Source organism: Argiope bruennichi, chromosome 7 (genome assembly GCF_947563725.1).
Source record: "Argiope bruennichi chromosome 7, qqArgBrue1.1, whole genome shotgun sequence".
In the NCBI taxonomy this organism is placed as follows: Eukaryota; Metazoa; Arthropoda; class Arachnida; order Araneae; family Araneidae; genus Argiope; species Argiope bruennichi.
The window spans coordinates 109,173,635-109,191,445 of record NC_079157.1 but is presented as its reverse complement, the minus strand read 5'-3'; the positions used below and the strand labels follow the sequence as shown (position 1 = coordinate 109,191,445).

Below are 17,811 nucleotides of genomic sequence, written 5' to 3'. Positions count from 1 at the left end.
GTGCACTGATTTGCGAATAAGTTTTTCTAATAATTTCAGTTTCATGTATAATAAATAATACCGATATAAATATCGAATGATTGTTCATTGATACAAATTAATGAAAAGAATTTCTAGCTATTATTTCAGTGCTAAGAAACTTTCGGATATTCAATAAAAGTACTAGATAAAGAAGTTCCTAAAATATTGCTTTTTAATACAGCATAAAATTAGCCACATTTTGCATACAAAAATACGTACATACTTCTGGCATAAACAGAAAAAGGAAAAAATAAAACTTCAATTATATTTTCCTACAAATTCCCACTTTTTTAAGAACTTAACAAAATTTTAAATTTATTTTTTAAGAGGATATGAAAGAAGTGAAGCAGCCTTTTGAACTGAGAGTGTCACAGTTAATGCTGGGTGGAATTTTTTCTGTTGATATATTTTTCGTAATCAGGTAAATTTTTAACATATTTCTTCTTCAATAGTTTTATGAAACTTCTATTATTTTATAAGAAAATCATGAATTTTGCGTACAATAAATACAAGATGTATGAAATTTGTGAAATCAAAACTGTTTAGAAATTCTTATTTCTTCCACCTGACCACTTATGGATGATGCATTGCTGCGAAGATGAATTAACAAAATACTTACATGATACTATCTTCCAACATGAGTTTGAGTTTCCTTTGTTAAATTTTATTGAGGAAGACTAACATAAGTTTTTTATATCAATTGTATCTAACAAGATTTCATGCACTTTTTGTGTTTTGGTCTAATTCTGTATATCAGACTATACAAATATTTTTACTGTTGCTGATAATGAACCCAAAATCCATAAAGTGGCCGATCTGTGTAATTGCATCTAAACTCAATTGAATGAATCCAATTTCTTTTAAGTTATTGTAACAAGGATAAACTGGTTTATTGCTTATGGAAGACCTGAAAATTACAAAATATATTTTGAAATGTCGATCAAATCTTTGAAAAATTTTCAGGTTATCTAAATAACTAATTGATTCCACATGGAACAACATCAAAATAATAACTATTCATCTAAACAGAAAATTATATATATTTTATGAAAATACACAGTTTTTATAATCATATAAACAGAAATAAATATTTTACCATGGATATTTAAAATTTCTGCAATTTCTCTAAATGCACCGTTAGAAATTGGAAAAAAAAATATGTATAAATATTGGTAGAAATACATATAATTGATTAAAAACAGAAATTAATCTGAAATCATCCAATATACATAACTGTTTATCTCGGAGGTTGGAGTTGGAATAGCTAGAGAATCAAACAATCTCAGTCTGAATTTTAATTGCAGACATTGAAAAAGCTAATTCAATTAGGAATTGTTCTTGCTTTTATTTAAAATGCATATATAAGCCATATGAGATGATTGATTTCGAAAAATGTCAAGGCATAAGGAAAATTAATCAATTCTAGAATAATGTTTTTTTTTTTGGTTCAGTAGTAATTTTCTTTAAACAATTATTTATAAGACTTGTACCATTTACACACATTTTAAGAAGCTACTAAATTCCTAAATAATGTAATGAATACTCCTAATGTTAACTTAGGCAGCATTCCAGTAGGTGTTAAATCGTTGTAAAATTCTTCTAAAAGATCTTTTCAAAATGATCTTTTGAAACTTCAGTTATTATAAAATTAAAGCATTCACGATTCTACTACAGTTTCCATCATGCATTGTAATTCATAATCTTTAATTCCGACTGACAAATCTTTTATGATTATAAGACTGGTTAGTCCTTGGAGCTGGTGGACGACCACTATTTTAAAATCTGTATCGCTGCAATTTTGTTGAATTGCATCTTGGATTTTCGACAAAGGAAAATTAGGGCAATTCTATTGTTTTCCAAATTTGACACTATTCAACTTGCAAAAGTTAACTTACAAATTCTTTCTCAAAATCATGAGTGCTTACATTTTTAAAAATTCCAAATAGCGTCTCTATTTCTTTAGACAACTTAAAACTACAACAAATTCTTACAAATTCTTTCTCAAAATCATGAGTGCTTACATTTTTAAAAATTCAAAATAGCGTCTCTATTTCTTTAGACAACTTAAAACTACAACAAATTCTTACAAATTCTTTCTCAAAATCATGAGTGCTTACATTTTTAAAAATTCAAAATAGCGTCTCTATTTCTTTAGACAACTTAAAACTACAACAAATTCTTACAAATTCTTTCTCAAAATCATGAGTGCTTACATTTTTAAAAATTCAAAATAGCGTCTCTATTTCTTTAGACAACTTAAAACTACAACAAATTCTTACAAATTCTTTCTCAAAATCATGAGTGCTTACATTTTTAAAAATTCAAAATAGCGTCTCTATTTCTTTAGACAACTTAAAACTACAACAAATTCTTACAAATTCTTTCTCAAAATCATGAGTGCTTACATTTTTAAAAATTCAAAATAGCGTCTCTATTTCTTTAGACAACTTAAAACTATAAATGTGAACATCTCAACAAGACAGATAATTAAGGAATGAAGGAAAATTCTATTCATTCGGATTATTTTTCCATCGAATCAGCTAACAAAATTTACTAATGCTCTATAAAAGTTTGCAGATAGCTAACAATGCATGCGCATGTGTAAATGATATGCACACGATGCATTTTGAATAATTTTTTCAAACTTCAGATTGAAATCGGATACCAAGTAAGAACTAGTTTGAAAACTGAGTGAACAATTCAGAATCTACATAGATATATAGAATTTCAATCAAGGAAATAGCTTGATCCCCGTATATATATATATATATATATATATATATATATATATATATATATATATATATATATATATACCATGTTCTATGAAATTTGAAGGACAAAACTTTACACTGTAATAGAATTTTGCATATTTTCTGCACAAGATTGTTTCCTTTTTTCCGATAAACTACGTGACAAAACTTTCACCCCCTTAGTCATGCTGCTTCATCTATGCTCTTTCATATTAAATTTCTGAATCAGCATGATCTGTCTTTCGCTGTGCAAAGCTTAATTTGACTTTCATCATGGCATTCTCTAACTCTCCTAGTCCTCTCTGCTTCATTTTTAATTCATTTCTTTTCAATCAGTGCATCCATAATTTCAATCACACGCTCTTTTCTTCTACACTTATTGTAGGCAATATTATTAACTTTATGCAATAAGTTTATATATTTTTTGTGAGAAATATTTTATATTAGAAAGTCCCTTTCTACATAAATAGTAAAGAACATGCGAGGTATTTAAAGATATGCTTAGCTTGAGATTACAAACTAAATGGTAAATAAGCAAAAAAAAAAAAAAAAAAAAAAAAAAAACTTCCATACAGTTTTGCTACCAAACATCATAGCGTTTTATATATAAATGATCATTAGTGATTATTTGTCCATTTTTAACAAATTCTTTAATGCTCTTATCATTAAAAAATGTTTTTTTTTTAAATTTTAACTCTTTTGTTTTCGTTTTTTAGTTTCTAGTGTAATTTTTACCTTTATTCTATTTCAGACTCTTATCTTTTCGGTTTATCACATGTAACATTGATTTGAAGACAGATACATTTCCAGCAGCTTATCTGAAAGCAATGCGCATTTTGTGATGATTTATTGGTTTAAATTATGTGGAGCAAAATAAACACAAACATTTTGTTTGTCTGGACCTTAAATATCTCACATTGGTGTTTAAAGATTTTTTTCACCATTATAAGTGATGATAATGGTGAATTTTATGATGGGATCGAACATTTCTGCTGTAATCTCAGGTATTTTATACAATTTGGAGATGTGCTTATCGTGCTTGAATTGAATTCATCTGTTACAAAAAATTTATTCCAAGCATTTTATTAATTAAATTAAACTTACAAGAATTTATTCATGCATTGGTACATTTTCAAATCACTTTTATAAAATTTCTTTTGAATTCAATTAATTTACATTGTTATATCCTAATATTACAGCTTGAAAGAATTTAGTATTCCAATAAACAACTGTAAATTTTCAATTAATTTTTAAAAAATAAAAAGAATATTTTTTAAGCATACCATCGAAATGAAATTTACCATGCATGCGCGATTACATTGAAAGCACCATTGTAATTAATGGCAGAGCCCGTTCTTCCAAAATTTGCCATACAGGGTATACGGCTTCTAAGATAGCATACCTATTAGAAAATATTTATGTCTCACTCCTAATCTTTAGTTTAACATCTTGATAAAATAAAAAATATGAAAATTATAATATTTTAATAACTTATTATTTTTCTTCTCAAATTTTAGTGGATTCCTGAATGGCTATCTTTTTTTTCACAAGTATAGTAAGCGCAATGGAAACATCTCCTGGGGTTTTTTCTATTTCAAACGATTTGCAAGGTAAAGTCCATCTTCGTATTTTCCAGTTTTTCTTGTATTTTTCATGTATAGAAAACATTATCTGAACTTTGAAGTTTGTGTTATGCCTCGCGTATCGCATATGAATGGCAAATTTAAAAATATCCAAATAGTAATGAATAATTTAGAAAAACACTTATTAATCAACAATAATATCCAAAATGATTTCACCTTTTAAAAATCTTTTACTTTGAAATATTTCTGATCAAAATGTTCATAGAGATGATATTTTTTAATGGCATCCCACGCTTCTTTTCTATTCATTTTTTTCACGTTTTAAACGAAATTCATATAGATTATATTTTAAAAATAATATTTTTCGTCAATGTATTTAAATATTTCGAAATAAACTCGCACAAAAATTTAAGTGAATGAATAAAAATCACATTTATTAAAGTTGATTTGAATTTCTTCTCACAACAAAAGTAAAATTTAGCATTCTACTAAATTTATTTAACATTTTCATTGTACAGTTCGATTTAAATCAAATATTTATTTAACCAAATGGCGAAATACAATTTAACAAAATTACCGATTCATAAATATTTTCTTTCCCATATTTAACCTGGCAATCATGAGAAATTTCACACCATGCTTTATACGAAAAATATAAAACCTAGAAATGCATTAATTTTCCCATATGTATGAGGAGACGGCAAATCAAGAACTAAATAGACTGTCAGACGATATTTGGGTTCAAACCCTGTAATTGTCAAGATCAATCGTCTGTAAGGCCCGCAGAGTAAAATGTTCAAATAATAGCAGTGAAAAATGCATGTGACTGGTGCTTGTAAAATGTTGCAGGTCGAGAAGTCTTCTTAAAAACACAGACTTTTATTTCTTGCGACAAACAAACATTTAATACATTATAAAAATATCACATATTACACCGACACAGACTATGAACACAAGGGGAAAAAAAAGAATCTGAATATACGTCTAAGCAAGCGCGCACGAGTGCTTCCGCTCTTATAAAGAGTGAAAAAAACATTTGCATAAAACCGTCAAATAACCTCTTGCATAAATAATTGGAAGCATCATTTCACTTCATGTGATAAATCGTTGCGAACGGGGTTCGAATCATCAACAGTTTGTGTACACGCATTCGGATGGAAAGAAAAACCTAATATGAAACGAGCATCCTATTTTTGCTAACATGGACTGAATGGATAGAATTACAATAAGGCTTTAAAAATTTAGATTAAATCTATCAACAGGAAGATTTTTTCTTCTTCCAAAACTTTCTTTTATTTACCATTGCATTATAAAAAAAAAATGCCAAAATGTACCTTGATTACAAACGTCTTTACCACGCTCATAGCCAGTCAGGTTAACATTATTTAGTTTCACTTAAAATGCATAATTCCTAGAACTTCATTTAATGAAAATTTGAAAAATACTTATTTCTACTCTGAATATTATGGTTATAGATAAAAATGACTACCCGTGGCTACCCATAACTTATATATACTTAGTATATACTTTGATATTAGCACAAACATTATTATGTGCAAAATTTTAAGATGGCTTTGGTAAAAGAGTGTCAAAGTAAAAGGAGAATAATTTCTAAATGAAAAAACATGAATATTTATGTATATTACTAGGAAGAAAATACATTTCGGAAAGTAAAATTATTTTTGAAGATAAAATAAAGAAAAAAGCAAAAAGAAATCCTCACAATCTCGCTTCAGATATCAAAATAAAAAAATAATACAAAAAAGAGCTAAAGTACTTGCAGCTTCTGGAATTTGTAGAAGATGATTTCTTCATAATTGTTCTTAATAATTGCTTTTCCTTTTCTACTATTTATTTTTCAGTTTTTCTTCAAGCTCGTAGATTGGGTTCTCGTGCAATAAATAACTCTCAACATCAGGAAGAAAGAGTAGAAATTTTATTATTTCTTTTAAAGCAACACTATCCGCTCCCTACATATGCAGGCATGTTTAGAAATGTATTGATAAATTTTCAACTTGGGATCATATGATTTTGTCATTGTATCCAAAATTCTTTTCTTCTGAATGATTGCTGGCTCAGAGGCTCGTTTACAGAAAGGGCCAATTATGGGTTATTTATTTTTCATTGTCTTATTTTCAATAGCATCTTCGGTTTAATTTTTTTCTGGTTGACATGAAAAATTATGGTAAAGCTGCATTCTTTGCACATGAACTAAAGCTTTCGCTTTATGCAAATTAGCCGCAACATTTTTTTTTTACTACGACTAAACATATCATCTAATAATTCTATACATGCGAGTCCAATAAAATTATTGCCTTATTCTATCTGTCTTAAGAAAACATAAATAATCCGCAAGACAAACACCATGGAAATGTCGGAGACTTTCTTAAGGTAAATTTGCAAATAATACCAACTAGTTCGCTATAATCAAGGGAGACTCTTTTTTATTTGTATTATTTCAGAAAACTTATCATGATTTTATGTAAAAGGTGTTGGGATTGAAATACACTTTTTTTTTTATTTTTTCGTCAATTGTAGATGGCAACGAATGTCCTTATAAACAGTCGGAATCTTTGTGCTTGCATCCGCATTTGTATGCTATGCTGATATCATGCTCCTGTAGTCTCATCACTCAAGGAACTGGCTTTCCTGATGAAACTTCCCGTTCTTAAAAAAACAGTAGGTACACTGAACATAAGGCGGTAATATGTGTAAACGGGACGTCTCAGGACGTAAAAGTGAAATTTAGTGATCGACCAAATCACATTGAGACATTCCAGCACTGTAGCTGAATAAATCTTGTTCGCTTTGTTGAACACTCTAGGCGCATATGCTATATTTCCATGTCGTTTTGAATTTGCACCACTCTCCATCATGTAGGCACTGGAATTTACAAGCAGTCCTGGAGGGGGGTGAGCATTTTTATCAAAGAGAAAAAGGTTAATTTCATAAAACGATTTTTAAAGTTGTGAATGGCTGATATTGTATCTATTGTATCCTTCATTAGCAATTTTAGGAAAATGTATGTTTTGAAACAAAATATTTTTGATAAATCTTCGATAGTATGAGAAAATTCAGAAATTTGAAACATGGTATTAAAAGTGGAACAGGATATTCAGCAACTGTTTTAACATTATTATTATCCGATTATACTCTAAATCACTTAAAAGTTATCACCAAATCCGAAATTAATTTGACTGCCATGTTTTGTCATTCTTCATATTGCCATTTTTTGCATTTAACTGCATTCCTGCTATAGGGTCACATTCTAGGACAGACCTTAGGCGAAGCAAATGCTCATCAATCACAACAGAAAATACGATTATATATCACACACAAACACAACACAAACAAATTTAATTGGCGAAGTATACTGCTATCATTCTCTCGAATATTGTAGGGTCATTAAAAAGTCCAAAGATAATGACTTTAAACTCCCATAAGCCATCTGGGGATACTAAATGCTATTATTTCTCTGTCAGCCTCATCGTTTTTACTTGCAAAAGCCAGAAAAAATTTTACTGGATGAAAAGACACCTTTTCAACAGACCATTATGTCGCAAATTCTGAGAAGTACATAGACATCCTTCTTTGTCATTTATTTAATTGATGATAATCGACACAAAAACGCCAGCTTCAAATTTTTCCCCTTCTCGATTACAATAGCTATGAGGCCATCGTTTCCATTGGCCTCAATAGGAATGCCGATTCTTGAATAATATCCATTAAAAGCATTTTTTCCTCTTCTTGTATGTTGATTATCTCGGTTGCGGAAATTTTATAGATTCTTTATCTGATTGGCAAAGTGTTTATTCAATGCTCCATGAATTTGATATTTGCTTTTATTTTGATTAAAGATTCGGTTTTACATACATGTGAATGTACGCTATCAGGAAAATGTAATTTTGAGATGAGTTTCGAAAGTTCATCATGTTGGAAGCACAATTTCTTTGTTTTCATATTTCTATTTCATATTTCTATTATTTTGCTGTGGCCATTAAGAGGAAATAGGTATAAGCCCATCATATCATCAAATCCGCTGTACTTAGTAACTCAATGAAACTCCTTTAACCAATTTTCAGGATCTTGGCTTCTATCTCCAGAAAAAATAGAAAATACTACTTCTAGTAAACTAGAAGATACTATAGAGAAAAAATTTAATACTATTACAATCAGTACAAATTCCGTCATCAACATTTTTTGAAAATTCAGTTTTTTTTTTTTTCTTCTGGGTTCTAATTCCAAGATGAATTGCTGAATAGGGGGCCTGCAGAGAAATGTCAGGAAGAAAATATTTGACCAGTTCTTTTTACTAGTTTTCAAATTATTAAATTTTGGTCCATTTGTATTTAATTGCTTTCAAAATTTGTATATGAGCTTAGAATTTCTATTATGTCTTTATATATATATATATATATATATATATATATATATATATATATATTTTCTCTGCTTCTCAGATGCCCGGAGTTTCTCTGCCGTCTGATGCCATGTTTCGTTATTAGAGTAAGTAACATAAATGACCGCCGGATCATACGATTAGTATTTCGCCAGTAAATGCCAATAGTATACCAGTAAAGGTAAATGAAGTCAGACGATTGTCCCTTTTCTTCATCAAATTTGACATTAAAAATGATAGAAACGTAGTAATATTTTGTTCCGCTATGGTTGGTGCCGTATAATTACTTCCTGTTATTCAGTTGCTACGCTAAATTTTCTTATTATTTCTTAATGTACACTCTGAAAAGTGTTTTAAGACTTAATAAAATATCAGACATTTCATTATTTCAGTTCATTGTCTCCATATACAAAACTGGCAAATAGATGTGTGACTTGTCCGGAGAAAAATATTAATATTAACGAACACTATCCAATTTAGTTTAGTTTAGTTATATTAACGTCCGGTTTTTAAAGCAACACTAGAGCTATTTGGTACGGATCTCGTCATTTTGAACCGCGGTCGGATGACGAGGATGACACTTGAGCTGGCACCCCCTTCCGAAACTTCCACACCACACCAGCGAGAGAACGTTTGGTTCCGAAGGATTTAACGTGCATCAGATCCGATTATACGACGGTTCTTCGGTGGATGATCCAATATATATATATATATATATATATATATATATATATATATATATATATATATATATATATATATATATATATATATATATATATATATATATATATATATAATGGTCTACTACTACCATGATTTCTAATGGACAAGATAAATTCATGTAATTAAATGGTGGTTTTAAAATAGATTTTGGGATAAATGGCAATTTTATGCTATTTAAGAAATTTGATTTATATTCTACATATCTATATTCATATTCTATATATATATACATTGATATTCATTTAAAATAGAGATTGTGTATTTATTTCATCGAATCATTTTAAAATCTTTTCTTAAACATAAATTATGTTGATAACTTTTACTAACTGTAATATTGTGTATTATAATTTATTATTTTCAGCATAAGATCATAATTGAAAATGTTTACTGATTTAAAATCAAATTTATTAGATTAACCCCTGTGTACATGATTGTATTGGGGTGCTATACCACGTTGCTTACATACACGGGTAACGGAATAATATGGCCTACTTATGATACAAATCCAGTGTGCAAGAAAGATTGGTGGTGGCAACTTCTTTATATCAACAATTTCGAAGAAGCAGAAAACCAGGTAGGAAAAATGATATCTTTAAAAAAGAAAAATGATACAAAATTTACAAATTAATTATAAAAGAAATATATGGACAAAAATTATTTCTGAGAACTTTACTGTTAGATTTTTTGGTTTCGAAAGTCCTTTAAGTTAATACTACTTAATGGGAAAAGAAGGATCTTAAATTTTGGAATCATGGTGAAATGAATAGGATGGAGCATTTGAATGGCACCGAATTTTTTTAAGTAGATTCAATAACAATGTAACGATGTATTTTGATCTGAAAGATTTCCCAGGAAACAGGTTTACATATACAGTTGCTGTCTATTGTAATGAAGCTTAGAACTCAAGGAATTTTAAGTTCATAAATTAAGCTTTAAATATTCAAAGTACCTTTAACATGAAATTCGATTTTTTTTAATTATCACTAGTGGTGCATGTGATATTTCTAATTTACCCCCAGATAGAAACTAATTTTTGAAGTTCAAAAATCCTCTAGCTTCTTTTTTCATGTATTTCTTTGCGAAAATGTTTTTAAGAAATGCTGGAAAATATTTTTACTAAATAAATTCCGCTTTCTACATTAATATTTAACTAAAATTGAATCAACCGATATATATACCTTATGTTATATTGATGCATACCAATAACAAATTCAACGAAGGACATTGAAATTACCCACGATATTCGATGTCCCACATCGAATATCGTGGCAACAAGGACGAAAACTCAGCTTTATTCGGGAGTTTTAAAAGGAAAATAGAAAATGTTTTTTTATACTTTCTGATGCAGATTTGTGGTATATGAATTGTATTACATTTTACTTTAAAATGTAAACCTTACGTGTCAATTTTTATGTTTTGTTTTAATTGTCTCACTTTCTTACTTACATATATTGTGACATATATTACACAGATTAAAAAAAAGATAAAAAAGAAGAAAAATCGCGCATTATTGTTACATGAGATTAAATTGGGATTTGAAATAACAGGAACCTTTAGATTTCAATAGTATATTAAAACAAGAAATATACAGCAAAATTGTTTCAAGAAATTTCGTGATGGAAATGATATTTTATAAAACGAAGCATTTGCTAGAAATCTGCTATATTGTTTTCTTCTATTTTTAGTCTCAGGCTAAGGAAGAATGATTTACAAATATTTTTAACACAGGCTGAACTGATTCCCGACTCAGGTGACAAAAAAACAAAAATTATGGCACCTCTATTATGATCCGATATCCAGAATTCTCGTAGAAAATTTCATACCCTGTTACGAAAGTGTTTACACGTTCGAGATAATTTTTTTAAATTGCGAGCCAACTTTCTAACTGCCCTCTGAGGGCTATTATTGTGTGCTGCCTGTTTTTTTCTGTTAGTTTCTTAGAGTGCTGTTCTCTTCAGTGTTTTTTTTTCTTCTTGTTTAAGATTTGTGTTTTCTTCTGAGTCCTTATCCTTATCCAACGTGTTTGTCTTTTCTCGACTAAACGAACGACTTTCGCTTCAAAACTAAAGAATCCGAAATGTTGAAGATAAACTTAGTTCAATTATTCAACAAAAGAAGGATTTTTGAACAAATTCTGAAATATATATAAAAGAATCTTATAACAAATGCTTTATCATTATGAGATTTGTTCTGCAGTTATTCTTAGAAACCGAAATAGGCCATTCCTGCATCATATTACGTACACTGAAAACTAGATTTTGTATAAGAAATTATGACCTAACATAGTTTAATAAAGGAAAAATACGAAAATATTTACCAATCTTAAATATATCTAAGAAAAAAGATTGTTGCAATTTGTTTGTTATTGAGATTCTATCTAATTAAGATTTTGAAATCATTTCTTCTTAGATGAAAAAAACATATATCCATAACTGTCCATATAATGTTTTAAACATGGTTCAGAAAAACCATAATTATTTATTTCAATTTATTTTAAATTTTTGTAATTTTTTTTCACATACGCAGTTTTCAGGCAATATTTAAAACCTGTAGTCATATTTAAAGCGTTAAAAATATGTGAAATTTCCAGTTAGGATATTTTTCTTTACATTTTTTAATATCTTAGGAGATCAAATGTGTTAAAGTAAAAATTGATATAAATTCTTGAGAAAAAAGATTCCTTTTGAAATCTTGGTTAATCGAGGAGAATAATTTCCATAATCATGTATTCATTATTTCTTTATTCAGCAAATGATGTGACGAAATGTTTCACTTTTCTTCAGTATTAATTTAAAGAATCGTTAAGCTCGTTTTACGAATTTAAAATTTGTTTGTATGGTTGAAGTTATTTATAAAGTTAAATATGTTTTTGTTTGGTATCAAACATCTTTTCTAATTTTTAAAAAAAAAAATTTTCATTTGGAAATTAAATATCAACATCATTTATTTCTTTTTTGTATCATTTTCTAATGATTATTCAACTGTATTGATTTTAGTGCACCGTCTGGGGTTGGTATTTAGCTGCTGACATGCAATTCTATATCATCAGTCCTTTATTCATGACACTCCTAATGAGGTATGTAATGCTTATTAGTAAATAGTTTTTATTTAAAATTACAGTTAATATTTTTAATATATTCTGTTCAAAATAGTTGGACAATATAATGATTTAGAACATAAATTACAGTTTTAGAATTTTTTTTTTTTGCTTTAAAATTGCTACCGTACAAAAAAACTAACTAGCATCAAACAATGGAATTTATTCAATATTAATTTCGGTCAAAAAATGAATTATTTACAGCAAAACCATTGTTGGTATTATGCATGTCATCAAAATGACCAAATATATGTAATAATAAAAGTGAGCGTTTTATGAATGCGGTTTCCTTGGAACCAAAGTAATAATGCACACTATCACTCATTTTTTAGCTTTTAACAGCCAGAGGATGTCTTTGGATTTCTTGGTCTTTAAAAGGAATCATATAATATTATCTGAGTCCAAACTAGATTTTATGAATGAATGCAGTGCCAAATATTTATTTTAAATGCCTCATTTGATGATCCTGATTTGTGCAGAATTATTTCTCTATTAATAAGGTTGTAATATCGATTATCAGCTGGAAAAATTTCTTCAATCCTTTAATTAATCGTAAAATATTGCTGCTCTGAATATTATCAACAAATTTTGTGTTCCGATTAACCTGCTTTTACTTCATATTTTGATTAGAATTTAAAGTCCAGTTAAATTACATAGTTTGATAAAAATTCCAACAAAAGAATTCTTAACTATGCCATAATAAAAAAAACCCGAAATATTTGTGATTCTTATTTGTAGATCAATTTAGAAAAAAACTCTTGATGCAAAATTATAGTTAATTCACGCTTTCTGTGCCATGTCAACAAATTACGCTAATTGTTCGAATGCTGAGAAATGGTGTAAACCCTTATTGACAGAACTACTAAAACACGTGATTTCTCGTTAAAATTTATAACTAACAAGTAGAGAAACTTTTTCTAATATAAATCCACTAATAATAATCATGTACTCGATCTTTTTTATATCAATCTCTTTAGAACGCGAGTTGCCATTGCAATATTTTGAGAAACAGAATGAAATCTCTCTCTTATTAGAAAGAGGAACTTCGATATTAGAAAAATGTGAAGCCCTAGATCTGCGAGGTTTTAAGAATCAGAAGCTGAATTTAAACTCCATAAAAGTCTTGCTTTTGTAAATCAATTTTATATGTAAAAGGCTTTTTTAAAGATATAATATTTCGGGATGTTCCATAAAAAAGGAAATAAAACTACTTTGGAAATAAAAATTCTTATTCTTAACCACTTTATTTCTTATCAAAATAGCATGCATCTGAACACGAAAATTTGTAAAATGTTGCTTGTATAGTTATTCGATTCATTACATTCTGCATGATTTCTTCAGATTTGATAAATGTAATAAATCTACAATTTAATAAGTGTCCAAGGAGATTTTTAAATACTTTCACTTATTCATGTGTTAATTGCATTAAAAATAATACCAATGCAACATTTCAGTGATGTGAGATCCAAACGAGAATAAAAAAAATAAAAACGAAAAAAACAAAACACACTTGATTTTGCAACAAATACTTTGCATTATTTTGCTGCACTTTTAAATTTTCATTATAATTGTAATTGTAAAAAAAAAAAAAAAAAAAGTGTTGCCCTTTTCTATACAGGAAAACAAGCTCTAATTAGTGTTATTTTCGTACAATCTAAACATTTCTTTTTCAAATACATGCAGATCCATTAGAAAAATTATTATTTTGTGTAACTGACCGAAACTTATTAAATGATTAAAAATAATGTCGTTCGTTTGCACTTGAATCCAAGCAGATAATTTCTTAAATTATTTGAAATAATAACTACTTGAATAAATAATTTGATGAAGATAATAGACATTAGAAATTTTCTAATATACATTAGAAATTTCCATTATGAATGAGAAAGCGATTTGATTCTTATATGTTATTTTTAAGTATTTCTTACCATTAATGCTAAAATGACTAATTTATCATTATGTGTCTGACAATAGAAATAAGAATTTTTTTTGGCAAATTAAGCATTTTTTAGAAGTATTTGGAGATTTTTTTTTAAACAATCCTAATTTGCCAATACTAGCTAAGCAACTATATTATAAATTAGCCTTTTCCATGTGTGTAAAGGATGTTTATATTTATGTGTATTGATTTATGATACTTAGGAATTTGAGTATTTCAAAAGCACAAGCTAATATTACTTTAGTCTGAGAATATTTCTTTTGATTTCTAGTGCCGAAAAAAAATGATTTTAGTCATTGCCCCTGAGCGTTTGATTGTATGATGGCTTTGTTATTCACTCTAACACATTAAGTTAATCTGAAATAAAAGCTTATTTTACTTAACATATTATATGAAAAAATATAACTGATTGAAGATAAACAACCCTTCAAATTTAAAATAAGTTTATATGAAATGAGAAAAATTAAATAAGAGCAAAAAAAGTTATTTTATTTCATTAAAGAAACTTCCTTTATTAGCCTTTTTTGATAATGCAGATTCCTCTATTATTTGTAATCGGAGGAGTATTCCTCTCCCTTTAATATTGATTATTCATTTTCTTAATGTTCTTACAAAATATTTCACCTCGTCTACCTTTTGTAATGCCAAACTTCCAGGGGAAAATCAAAATAGCTGTTGTTTAGATATCTCTCTGTACTTTTAGAGGAAGAAAAGAAGAAATTAGAAATCAGATTAGAAAATTAGAAAGAGAAAAACAAATTAGAAAGAAGAAAACAAATATAATCAAAATCTGTTTAAAAAATTTCCAGACCTAATTTTGACCTACGAGATACAAGATGCATTGTCTATCTATGTACATACTGTACATTCTCCTCTTTATATACAGATGTATATTGTTTTGAATATAATTATTGAGTACTTATTTAAAAATATTTGATATTTTAAATAATAGTTAAGTTTAAATACCTACATTTGACATTTAATGGAATGAAATTTTATATGAATTGAAAGCTGTATATCCTTAAAGGGCTAATTCCATTACTCTAAGTCGTATAAAAGAACATACTCCACCAACTTCCGGTGGAATGGTAGTTCTGTTTATAGATTTCGGTATTTAATTTTTTATTTATTATTATTTAAGACCACTATTCCTCATATGTTAATAACTTTTAGCTTTCTATTTTAGGAGGCCACGCCTAGGATATGCCTTAGTATTGACTTGTATTAGTGGATCATGTGCTGCTTCGTTCGTACTAACATATCAGTACAATTTAACTGAAGGGCTATCAAGAGTAGAGCTCCTAGCTGGAAATATCCGATCTTTATCGACTAAGTAAAAACATTAAATTTTCTTTGAAGTAAACTTTGATATGCGGAGAACTTGTATTTGAGATATCAACCAGTAAATATATGATAGGAAAGAAATTGAAACATTCTTCAAGGTGCTGGGCTATATTTCCCCCGATTTCTAATATTTAAGTTATGAAACCAATGCTAAACTTTAAGTACAATCACAATAAAATCACTCTAAAGGTGCATTAACAACTACGATTGTCATCTGTTGAGGAACAATACCTGATATTAAATGCTAAAAGCCACAGGGAATTAACGACTTCTGAAATCTCGAAGTATCCTGTGGCTGCTAAATATAACAATAAAGTCCGGACAGACTGCCAATGTAAGTCTATCTGAGAAGTTATACCACGTTCTATTCTTGTTCGCTGGACCAGCGATAAGATTTTCGCCACCACGTAACTGAAACATAATCCTTGAAAGTCATTTTAGAATGTCCTAGGATAACTCATTGCATGAAGTCATAGTCCCTAGGACTTCCAGGATACAAAATCCTTATTTTTAGAGGAACAATTTATTGTATAAAGATTCGGATTGCTGTTTAAGCACCAAATTCTGCTGTAAAGCTATTACAGTTGTACAAAATATCCAGCTTTTCATTAACTAAATAATTTTGAAATTAACAGGTCTTTTTTTTCTACTTTTATAGTATATATAAATATTCGTTTAACGCATCTATTATTATTTGAAATAAAAAGTTTCTAATTTGTAATTTAATTTGTAGACTCTATAATAATTAATAATTAGCCGGTTATATTTACGAATTATTATATTTTTATTTCGTACTTTTATAATACTTTGAATTTCAGTAAATTCCTTTAAACATTTCTACATTTATACCACCAGATGTAATAACACATGATTTCGCCAGATGTCCCTAGTAGGGTTTTTTTTTTACGAAATAATTATCCAAAATGAATTTTGAAAGGCACCTTTCAAAGCAATCTGTGTCTGTGATTGTAGTCCAAATTCAAACCAGCAATAATCGATTATAATACGATAAATAAAGTTATTAAAGCATGTCGTAGGAATTTGTAAAATCTTCTGTTTACAAATGTTCATTTTTGACAGGTTAATTCAAATTTTGTATCGTTTTAATTACATCTTTCAATTATTTTTCAGGTTTTGGAAATATTATAATATAATTCATTCGAAACCTTACACGAGGATAGGTCCATATTTGAATGGACTCACACTTGGTCATTATTTGTATAAAAAAAGCATGAGCACGAATGTCATTAGAAATAGTAAGGTTAGTATTATTCACATTACAAGATGATTATTGGATTTAATAATACTTCAAGATGATTTAATTTCATAATTAAGTAAATAATAATTTTAAAAAATATTTTATGACAAAATTTTAGCGTTTTATGCCTTTTTATCAAAAGACAATGAATTTAAATTTTTTTTAGATGACAAGTTTGAAAGAATAAGCGATTGAAAATATATAAAAAAAACTTTAAAAATGAACACGAATTTATTGAATTAAAAAGAAAAATTTATAATAAAGATAATTAAAATATTTTTGCATTAAAACGAAAAGCTTATATAAAAAATAATTAAGATACTTTTCGTATTAAAAAGAAAAAGTTTTAGAAAATTTTACTGAGATTTTTTGGGGGCAAATTATAAATTTTCAAAAAATGATAGCATAAAAGGGAAAATTTAATATTCACTTATTAAAACTTGCATGCCGATGCCAAATTATTTTTATGAGTTTAGCAAAGATGTTGACATTTTACATAAAAAAAGGAAACTGGAATTAATTATTTGCATCAAATGCAGGAAATGTAATTCAAAAAACATAAAATTACTGTTTCAACTTCAGAAAGTTCAGAAAAAGATATTCCTGAGCTTGGTATTTATATGGATGAAAATTTATTTTTCAAGGAAAACAGGAAACTATAGTAATAATATTTACTTGCTCAAAGTACTTC

At 28.0% G+C, this 17,811-nt stretch overlaps 1 protein-coding gene across 3 annotated transcripts in view; it reads left to right on the top strand.

Moving 5' to 3' along the window:
• The window catches only part of LOC129976391 (nose resistant to fluoxetine protein 6-like), a 56,665-nt gene that overhangs the window by 32,815 nt on the left and 6,039 nt on the right, over nt 1-17,811 (top strand). For all 3 annotated transcript variants that reach the window (XM_056089926.1, XM_056089927.1, XM_056089924.1), the window contains 6 exons: nt 349-442; nt 4,292-4,384; nt 9,894-10,056; nt 12,479-12,558; nt 15,705-15,851; nt 16,994-17,123. In XM_056089926.1, coding sequence (XP_055945901.1) covers nt 349-442; nt 4,292-4,384; nt 9,894-10,056; nt 12,479-12,558; nt 15,705-15,851; nt 16,994-17,123 — 707 coding nt within the window. The remainder of the gene's footprint in view (nt 1-348; nt 443-4,291; nt 4,385-9,893; nt 10,057-12,478; nt 12,559-15,704; nt 15,852-16,993; nt 17,124-17,811) is intronic.